This window comes from Peromyscus leucopus, chromosome 14 (assembly GCF_004664715.2).
Source record: "Peromyscus leucopus breed LL Stock chromosome 14, UCI_PerLeu_2.1, whole genome shotgun sequence".
In the NCBI taxonomy this organism is placed as follows: Eukaryota; Metazoa; Chordata; class Mammalia; order Rodentia; family Cricetidae; genus Peromyscus; species Peromyscus leucopus.
Window position 1 is genome coordinate 68,086,235 of NC_051075.1, and position 10,828 is coordinate 68,097,062.

At 37.9% G+C, this 10,828-nt stretch overlaps 2 protein-coding genes and 1 pseudogene across 2 annotated transcripts in view; 2 read left to right on the plus strand and 1 right to left on the minus strand.

Moving 5' to 3' along the window:
• LOC119089071 (cation channel sperm-associated protein subunit beta-like) overlaps window positions 1-5,709 on the minus strand; it is a 29,756-nt gene extending 24,047 nt beyond the window's left edge. Inside the window, exon 1 of the mRNA XM_037210998.1 lies at window positions 4,714-5,709. Coding sequence (XP_037066893.1) covers window positions 4,714-5,116 — 403 coding nt within the window. The 5' untranslated portion in view covers window positions 5,117-5,709. The remainder of the gene's footprint in view (window positions 1-4,713) is intronic.
• LOC114689237 lies at window positions 1,682-2,926 on the plus strand (annotated as a pseudogene).
• LOC114688248 (cation channel sperm-associated protein subunit beta-like) overlaps window positions 5,299-10,828 on the plus strand; it is a 79,168-nt gene continuing 73,638 nt past the window's right edge. The window contains exon 1 of the mRNA XM_037210999.1: window positions 5,299-5,302. Coding sequence (XP_037066894.1) covers window positions 5,299-5,302 — 4 coding nt within the window. The remainder of the gene's footprint in view (window positions 5,303-10,828) is intronic.

Here is a 10,828-nt window from a genome sequence, read left to right on the forward strand (position 1 = left end):
TTTCCATGTGCTGTCCAGAACTCCATTCCCAATCATTGTCCTAAACCTGACGTTACAGGAGCTGTGCACACAACAGGAGCAATCATCTCACAGGAACTGGTTTGTCTCTTCTGGCTTTGGCAGCAGTATGAACTCTGAAGCAACATGTAGGCCCAGAACTGAGGATGAGCAACCAGACCACACCTTGACTGAAATTGTTAGATTATTTCTACTGCTCCAACTCATCCTCTATAAAAACCTGAAACATGTCAGTTCTCAAAGACAGACCTAGGCCTCTTTATCTAATTTCTTCTCAATGTGCCACACTGACTGCACATCTCTCTTCTGATTTCTCCAGTACTCATCTCTTCAGTCATATTTAGATTTCTAGCCCTTCCTTAGCAAACTAGTATAAGGGCAAAATCCATTATGATGTTCTAGAGAAGACACAGACTCTTCCTTACCAAGTCTGTCCAGCCTGCAGCCTCACTGACTCTGCCCATAAAAACATCCTTTGGCCCTGTCTTAGCTCTTCCTTGTTGCTATGATAGAAACTCTGACAAGAGCAGCATACAAAAAGAAGAGTTTATTTCAGCCCATGGCTCAAGGTACAGTCCATCCTGGTAGAGAAGTCAAGTTGAAGCAGCTGGGCATTTCATCCACAGCCAAGAAGCAGAGAACAGTACACTAATGCATACCGGTACTCAGTTTGATTGCTCCACTTCCCACAGTCCAGGTGAATGGGCCCACCAAAATTAAGATGGGTCTTCCCACATCAATTAAGGTAATCAAGATAATCCCTCACATGCATGCTCAGGCCTTTTTCCCCAGGTGAATCTTATTTGTCAAGTTGACAACAGAAACCATCACAAGCTCTGAGCCTGGGATGACAGCTTTAAGGAACTAGCTCTTCCTTCTTCAGGGTACATAATAAACCTGATTCTTACCTACCAACACTTGTCTCCTGAACACTGGAGATTCTTTCACAATGACAATACATGCATATACATTGGAAACTTAGTTAAATCATAATGGTTACCAGCAGGTGCAACTCTGTCCTGCATATGGATATAATTTCCATGTTATTAACTCTAACCAGCAAAGAGGTCTGGCAACCTCAAGCAACAATTACTTCTTGTTGATGATCGATCTCCCTCAAAACTGCCCCTGTTTTGAGTTCTCTCACTGCTCCTATCTATAATCTATGTCATTTCAATGTACAGAACTTATGCTTTCCTTTCTCCAATTGCTATCTGGCCCTGCTGCTGGTAGTTGTCCCAGGACTTGGTCCTTTGCTGGCTAGTATCTGTAATGATTTAGCAAATCCTATTACTACAGAGAAACTTTAGCCCTGACAGTTGTGGTTTTGAATACTTTAAATTCTTAAAAGTTCTTATATTGTTATTTTTTACTAATTCATTATTATTGTGTGTATATGATGTGTGTGTGTGTCTGTGTGTGTGTCTGTGTGTGTGGGAGTGTGTCTTGCATAATAATGTGGATATGTGTGTGAGATGGTGCCCTTTGGAAAGTTGGAGGACCACCTGTGGGACTTGGTTCTTAGTTCTTTCTCTTTACTATGTTGAATTGTGGTTCTGAGGTAACAGTCTTGGTGGAAAGTGCCCTAATTTCGACTCGTGTTGCAGCCGTAGAGACTAGAAGGAGGACTTTGGATCTGGCTTGGCGCTTGCCCTCACTCGCCATGGAGAAGACTGAGCTTATCCAGAAGGCCAAGCTGGCCGAGCAGGCCAAGTGCTATGACAACATGGCCACCTGCATTAAAGCCATGAGTGAGCAGGGCACCGAGCTGTCCAAAGATGAGCACAACCTGCTGTAGGCTGCTGTGGATGACTGATTGATAAATAAAGCTCTGATTGTCCAGTAGCCAGGCAGGAAGTATAGGCTGGACAAGGAGAGAGGAGAATTCTGGGAAGTGGAAGGCTGAGGCAGAGAGAAGCTGCCAGCTGCCTCCAGGAGTAACAAGATGTAACATACCGGTAAACCATAAGACATATGGCAAGCTATAGATTTATAGAAATGGGTTAATTTAAGATGTAAGAGCTGGTCAATAGTTAGCCTGAGCTAAGGACCAAACAATTTTAATTAATACGAGCTTCTGAGTGATTATTTTATAAATGGGCTTCAGAACTGCCCCCCCAGCAGGACTGGAGAAATCTCCAGCTACAGTGAGTGGCCTACAAGAAAGTGGTCTGGGGCCGCAGAACTGCCTGAAGGGTCATCTTGAGCATCGAGAAGAAGACCGAAACTTTCGAGAAGAAGTTGCAGCTGATCAAGGACTATCGGGAGAAAGTGGAGTTGGAGCTGAGGTCCAACTGCACCACAGTCCTGGAATTGTTGGATAAGTAGTTAATAGCCAATGCAACTAATCCAGAGAGTAAGGTCTTCTATCTGAAGATGAAGGGAGATTATTTCCAGTATCTTGCTGAAGTAGCATGTTGCGATGATCGAAAACAAATGATAGATAATTCCCAAGGAGCCTACCAAGAGGCATTTGATATAAGCAAGAAAGAGAAGCAATGTACACATCCAATCCTCCTGGGGCTGGCTCTTAACTTTTCTGTTTTTTTTTGTTTTTTGTTTTTTTTGGCTTTTTGAGACAGGGTTTTTCTGTGTAGCTTTGTGCCCATGCTGGCCTTGAACTCACAGAGATCTGCCTGGCTCTGCCTCCCAAGTGCTGGGATTAAAGGCATGTGCCACCACCGCCCGGCTAACTTTTCTGTGTTTTACTGTGAGATCTTTAATAATCCAGAGCTTGCCTGCACATTGGCTAAAATGGCTTTTGATGAGGCTATTGCAGAGCTTCTTACACTAAATGAAGACTCCTACAGAGACAGCCCTCTCATCATGCAGTTGCTAAGAGACAACATAACATTATGGACATAGGACAGGAAAAGAATGTGATGCAGCAGATGGGGCTGAAAACTAAAGGCATGCCAGGTGTTGTCCTCTGTCCCCTCAAGAAAACCTTTTTACATTTCCATTCCTTATTCCACTTGGATTTCCTCTAGCAAGGAAGCCCGTTCATGTGTATGGGATCAACTGTTTATAGTCTTTTCACACTTCAGCTTTAGGAAAACTCTTTCCCTTGATTTGTGTTGTCTTGGCATTCCTGGTGTGCAGTTACTGCTGTAGAAAAGTATCAATAGTTTTATTTCATACACACACAAGTAAGTTCCAGACACTTGTGCAGAGGACTGACAGTGCATTTGGTATTTATGGCATCTGAACCAGTTCTGCAAGTGGCCATGTTTGTTTTACTGTGAAGATATGGAAATGTAGTGCATTGTAATTAAAAGTACTCTGTGTGTTCCAGGCCAGCCTGGTCTACAGAGCGAGATTCAGGACAGGCACCAAACCTACACAGAAAAACCCTGTCTTTAACGCCCCCCCCAAAAAAAGAAAGAAAGTAATTGTAATAATAACTTCCTGATTTCTACATTCCCTCTCTGACCCTTCTTTAGAGAATTCCTTTCAGAAGCAACCTTTCAATACTCTTCCTGCATACTCCTTTTTAGTAGGAATCCAGAAGTGTTAGATAAATGGGAAAAGCTCTTAATGCATTCAATCTTGAGGTCACAGATGGAAATGTCTCCTGTGTCACATATCCTTGGGGTCATGTCTGTGACAACAGTTTCCTTCATGCATTCTTCATTTGCTGCTGTTTGAGTTGACAACTTCCTTCCCAATAAAAATTCACTTACACCTCCTGCCTTTGTAGCTCTGGTATTCACTTTACCTTGTAATAGAAGTAGCATGTTGCTGCCAGAACATAAGCATTGCTTTGGGCAAATTAAAATGAATGTCCTTTCTTAATACACTAAAAAGGGGAAATAAGAACACAAGTCCAAGTCTAAAGTTGAGTACTTTTCCATGCAGATTCACACACATGTGAGAGGGTGTCCAGTGTGTCCAGTGACTGTTCTTCAGAGAGCTGTGTGTTTGCTAATCATTGACTGTAGTCCCAGAAAAGCCTTGTGAAATGTTATGCCCTATGTAACAGCAGAGTAACATAAAATAAAACTACATTTTATAAAACCAAAAAAAGAGAAAGTGTCCTAATTTGCTGAGACATCCTACCAGCCTAGCTTTACATGTTTTTACAATAAATATGCCGAAATATAAGACATAATATAGCATTTTATGTAAAATCCATTTGGCTTGAATTCAATACCTGAAATAGGGGCTAGAGAGATGGTTAAGGGCACTTGATGTTCTTGTAGAGGATCTTGGTTTGATTCCCAGCACTCACAGGTTATCTTACACATGTGTCACTGAGTTCCAGGGTATTTGATACCCTCTATTAGCCTCCATGCACAGACTTATGGGGCAGATATTGCAGGCAATACACTCATAGACCCAAAATAAAAATAAATCTATTTAAAAATACCTAAGAGAAATTTTGCCATAACAAAGAAATTAAAAGGGTTTCATTTAGAAGGACAACAACAACAAAAAATCTATGCTACAATTTACCTTCATTTCCTGGTTTATAAAATTATTATTATCTAGACTTTTAGGGTGACTGCAAACATTAAAAATGTCTAGAAAACATTTAATACAGAGCTTAGAATGTAGTCATCAACCATAATTAGAATTAACTCTGTTAGTAGTAGAATCCTAGCATCACAGAGCCAAACTGAATATCAAAGAGTTATGTTTTATACTTAAGAAAAGAAATAACTCCTTTTTCCTTTTCTATAAATGAGAACTTACCTCTTGTATTAGGGATCAACTTAAGTCCATAATTTGCTTTGTTTCCCACATCAAGATATTTCACAACATTGAGGGATATAATATCATGTTCATCTTGTTGAACCCAATAATTACATGGTTTTAAACTTATGGTCCAATTCCGTCCTTTTGTTGAGCCAAAGCTGTATAAGAACCAAGAATTTTCTGGGAAGTTCAAAGGTGATTTTATTTTATGAGGCATAGTAGCCAGGGATAAAACATTCTTTAGATCTCTAACTTCTGTGATCAGGAAGCTACTGTAGCCAGGTCTCACCACAGTCTTTTCTACATCTGCATCTGAAAAATTTGCTAGGGAACCTTGAGATAAAACAGAAGATTTGGTATAAAAGAAAACAGTTAATGTTGACTTAGCAAATATGACCATAATTAGCAATGTTTCATCTGAGTTTTAAAAATATGATCATGGCTTGAGAACACATTTTCCAAACTTCAGCTACAATTAAAACACAACATTTCATAGAAAGTTCATTAAGAATATGTGGTACACAAAGCTATACTTTAATGTTTACCATTTTTCTATAAAATTCTCTGCAGAAACCTGGAGAGATGGGTCAGTAGTCAAGAGCTTTTGCTATTCTTCATAGGACCCAGGTCTGGTTCCCAAAATCCACATGGTGGTTACAACCATTTGTCACTCCAGTCCTAGGGACTCAACTTCCAAAGGTAATGTGTGGATAGCACACATATGTAGATGTAATTCTGAATGGTCTTCTTAAATAAGAAACACAGAGTCAAATGCAGAGTTAAAAGCCCAAGAGGTCAGAGCAGCAGCCAAGAGCTAAGACCAAGACTGCCTTCTTACCCCTCGCTGTCCCGGTCATCCTTCCCCTCAAAAAGAGACCTACTTCCTGTGTGTCTGTCTTTATATTGATTTTCTGTTCTGCCTTCTCATTGGTTCTAAACCTAACCGCATGACTTCTTATTCACTGCCTGTCTATACAGACCTCCAGGTCTCTATGGTTGGTACTTGGATTAAAGGCATGTGTCATCAAGCTGGCCATGTCCTTGAACACACAGACTTTGCCTGCCATGTGATTGAATTAAGGGCATGTGCTATCATCACCCAGCTCCTGCTATGGCTTGCTATTAGCTCTGATGCCCAGGTAAATTTATTTATTAACATGCAAATAAAATCACATTTCAGCACAAATAAAATATCATCATATTTTCTCCTTCTATTCTAATAAAAAGAAAAAAAGAAAAAAGTTATAACTAATATAAGAAAAACTATGTGCAATAAGTACAATAACTATATATAATATATACAAGCAATAAATACCTAAACAATGTCTAGTACATTTGCATGTGACAAAGTCAGAGAAAATATTCCATTATCTATCCTATTTCGGTAAGTCCAAAATATACCTAATTCACTTTCTATTCTAACTTATATTACTAACAGAACTATGTCTTTCAATACACTTACACCTCATTAGTGAATTTCTTTTCTAAAATTCTTAACAAGGGCCGGGCGGTGGTGGCGCACACCTTTAATCCCAGCACTCGGGAGGCAGAGGCAGGCGGATCTCTGTAGTTCGAGGCCAGCCTGATCTCCAAAGCGAGTTCCAGGAAAGGCACAAAGCTACACAGAGAAACCCTGTCTCGTAAAACAAGAAAACAAAAAACAAAACAAAAATTCTTAACAAGGAAAACTATAACTATCTAATCTTTAACTATAATTGATTTTGAACTATAACTATAACTAATCTTTAACTCCCTCAGAGACCTAAGAAGGAAATAATATTACCTAAAAAAAATAAAAACAGGAAGTGCATGCAAGCAGCTTCCAAAAAATTGTGAGTTGACAGAAATAGCCAGATGCCTGGACAGTCACCAGAGGTTTCTCTGCAGTGTTGGGGCATCATCTTCAGCCTATAGGCTTAGTGTATCTGACAGACTCATTTGTGAAGTAGAATGTATACAAGGCCAACAGTTCGACCTCACATTTGGTGAGAGTATTCCATGTACCAGAAACACCTGAATTCTACTAGTGTCCTGTCATGATTCAGGATTTTAAATTTTGGAATTGTTGATGTTTTTTTAATTCAGCTGTCCATTGTTCTTCGCTTGTGTGTGTGGCTTCATCTCAGCATCCCATCCTTCTCTGCATCTCTCTATTAAATGCCAGTCTACCACTGAGAGGTTAGACTCTGTCAGCTTAGTTACTCTTTCAAGAATAACTGTTTCAGCTGCTGTTGTACTGCACATCAGAAGCCATAGGTCCACTGCCATTTTAGCTGCCTTCAAAGAAAAGGGCACTGTACTTTTTCCGGATTGCGAAGGCCACTTCAGGGAGGGTGCCATATTGTCCTGGCCTCAGAAGATGGCTTTTGTTAAAGCCACAACCACACTTATCTTGCCAAGAATCAGTAGTCCTTTGTTTTGTGTCCTGTCTGTCCATTTTTTCCTGTTTGTCAGCAGTCAATTCAAGGATATTTTGTTATCCAGTAGCTAAATTTTGCCACAAAGAAAGTTAACTCCATGTGCAGTTTCTTCAATGCTCATATTTTCTCTGAAGTAGATTGGTACTGCCAGGAGTCAACATGTCTCATAGTCATAAAAAAAGAAAAATCTCTAAGTTATTAAAACATTTTAAGTGCCATATTCTGTAGATCTCTGAAGGATTTGAAGATGACCTATCTAAAATATATCTGCTAGATCTTGAAAACATACCTAATATGACTACTAGTTCGATTGCAATGTCTAACTACTAACTTCCATTTCTTTATGTCCTAATAGTTGGTAAAAATAACATTCAAGAATTTGCAAATTGCATAACATTGATAAAAGAATGGCCTAAGTACAATATCTTGAACAAGATTAGAAATATATGTATGGCATTTTCTGACAATATCAATATATATATATATATATATATATATATATATATATATATATATATATAATTTGTACACAATATACAAAAATCCAATCCAATGTAAAGTATTTAAAACTAGTAATTGTCTTTTAAAAGTAGATTCAAAAATCTATCTTTTTATCTGTATTGTATCTTCTCTTTATTTTTCTGAATAGATTCAATAATCTACCCTCTATGCTAACATTTCCACATATCCTTTTTTTTTTAAACAAGAACCTTAAATCTAGCCGGGCGGTGGTGGCGCACGCCTTTAATCCCAGCACTCGGGAGGCAGAGCCAGGCGGATCTCTGTGAGTTCGAGGCCAGCCTGGGCTACCAAGTGAGCTCCAGGAAAGGCACAAAAGCTACACAGAGAAACCCTGTCTCGAAAAAACCAAAAAAAAAAAAAAAAAAAAAAGAACCTTAAATCTAATCTCCTTTGCTTAGCCCTTTTCCTAACCCTTAACAACAACTTGTAACCAAACCTCCTAAACAATGAAAATTATCCCAGACACAAAACCCATTAAAAGACCAAGAAAACACGCATCCCATACCACCTTTTTGGGAATGTGGGCGTCATATTCTTAAAATTGCTTCAGGCTGGATATGGGCAAAGGTATCTTTATTCTGAAAAGAAAAATTTTGGGTTAATTGTCAAATTCTAGGAAAGGTAGCTATATCCTTTGTTGTCCAGTCTGTGCATAATGGCAAAGTTCAGGGCTTATTTCAAGTCTTTATTCAAGTAGTCTGTGAAACTGGATCATCAGCTAGCCATCTCAAAATTGCTCTTAGTAGTTTGTAGTCCAAAGCTGATCTGTAGATGATGTTTGTCAGCTTAGTGGTATTATTATTGTCCACATAGAATACTTGTTGTTGTGGAGCCCCATCTTGTTCCTGGAGACTTCAAATTTGATGTTAGGCATAGCTATGATTTCCTGCAGAACACTGATAAAGACTCAAATACAAAGACATGTATTGGCAGCTAATTGAAGCCCTTTTTCTAGAATTAGTTAGTACTCTGTATGACCATTGATATCTTAACAAAGTTAATATATGTATATATATATATGTGTATATCTTGTAAATTGATATAAAATTCATACTTTAATAAAAGTTTAAAGAATCAGAATAGAATGAAAGAATTGAGATTAGTAGTAATAGAATAGTCCCTTAAATTTTATTTGTTTGTCTGTTTCTTTCCTTTGGTCCCATATCAGAACATGGCTCTTTTTTCTGGTATGATACAGGGAGTTTGTATTTTCCTTTTAACAACATGCTTGGGTTTAAAAAGGAGAGAGCCATTCTCCAACTCCAAAGCCAGCTTCAAATTTTAATTGAACTGGCACTACAAGAAGACCAATAGTGTTCAATGTCTTTAGAGAAGTGTGGAAAAAAACATTTAGGAAGACTTATGAAATTTTATAGATGATAGACCAATAGGTCATTTTAATCTTTTTCTCTGGACATTTTTTTTGAGGATTTGTTCTTTTTCTTCAGATGTCTCATTTGTCCAGTGTTCTTCAGATTACTTAGCCTTCATTCTCCTAAAAGACAAAAACAAAAACCTTTCCCCAAGACTAATTTTGGGGAGGTTCCCTTTTGGCAAGTTATATCTGATTAAATGAAAAGGCATATGTTATGGTATAAGTTAGTTTCAATTGGATGATCATGCTGGTTCATGAACTATCACCTCTTCTAATTAAGAGGTCTCTCTTGTTCAAATCGAACCTTATCAATTTTGATGGTATCCACAGCTTATCTTCTTCTGTAGAAGCAAAAGCAAAACCTCGTCCCCAATGTAACTCATATCCTGGTTTCCATTCTGAGATCAGCACATCCTTAAAGTATATAGGCTGACTTAATTCTGTAGTTTTTTCTATTATCCAATGTCTCTTTGCTGTTGTTCCTTTCTCATTAGCATTGAGAAAATCCAAAGTTAATAGAGCATTATGTAGTCTATTTCTCGGGGTTTTGTTACTGCTTTCTGTTTATTTAGCATATCCTTTAGAGTTCTGTTTGATCTATCTATAACTGCTTGGCCTGTAGGATTATGTGGTATACCTATAATATGCTTTATATTGTAATAAGCAAAAAACTGTTTCATTTTAACAGAGACATATGCTGGAGCATTGTCAGTTTTGATTTGTGCAGGTATACCCATGATGGCCATAACTTCTAGCAAATGATTGATTACAGAATCAGCTTTTTTTCAGAGCTCAAAGCAGTTGCCCATTGAAATCCTGAACAAGTATCAATTCTGCAATTCTGCAATTTCCAAATTCTGCAAAGTGAAACACATCCATCTGCCAGATTTCATTCCTCTGAGTACCCTTTGGGTTACATCCTGCTGGTAATGGAGTCTGATTGTAAAAGGAACAAGTAGGACATTTTCTTACAATTTCCTTGGCTTGTTGCCAAGTTATGGAAAAATCCTTTTTTAAACCATTACTATTGACTGATGCTTTTTATCAATTTCTGAGGCCTCCAGCGCATTTTTTATCAATAATTTATCAATCTCATCATTACCTTGTGCTAGAGGGCCTGGCAGACCCATATGGGATCAAATGTGAGTCATATATAAAGGATGACTGCTTTTCCTGACTATATAATGTAACTGAGTAAATAGTGAAGTTAATTCTGATGCATCAGGGATAAATTCTGTAGTCTCAACATGTAATACCACTGTTTCATCATACTTAGAGTCAGTAACTATGTTGAGAGGTTCTAAAAAATCCATTATTACCAACAGAATAGCATACAATTTTGAATTTGGAACTGCATTATACCGTCTTCTGGATTATATGGACTTCTTACCTTTGCATTAAAATCCTGTAGGAGAATGCCTAGAGGGTAAAATGACAAAAATGCAGTTGAGCTTTGGATCGATATGATCCACGTGTCCTTCATGTACTTTCTTTTCTACCAAGGCCAATTCTTTCTCGGCTTCACGTGATAATTCTCTTGGACTATTTTAGTCCTTGTCACCTTTTAAGGTTTTGAACAAATTATTCAGATCATCATTTTTTTACTCCAACAATAGTTTGTAGATGAGAAATGTCTCCAAATAATCTTTGAAAGTCATTAAGAGTCTATAATTGATCTCTTCTAATTTACACCTTTCGGGATCTAATTTTTTGTAGACCTATTTTATATCCTAAATAATTAATAAAATCTCCTCTTTATATCTTTTCAGGAGCAATTAATAATCCCCAGCAAGGC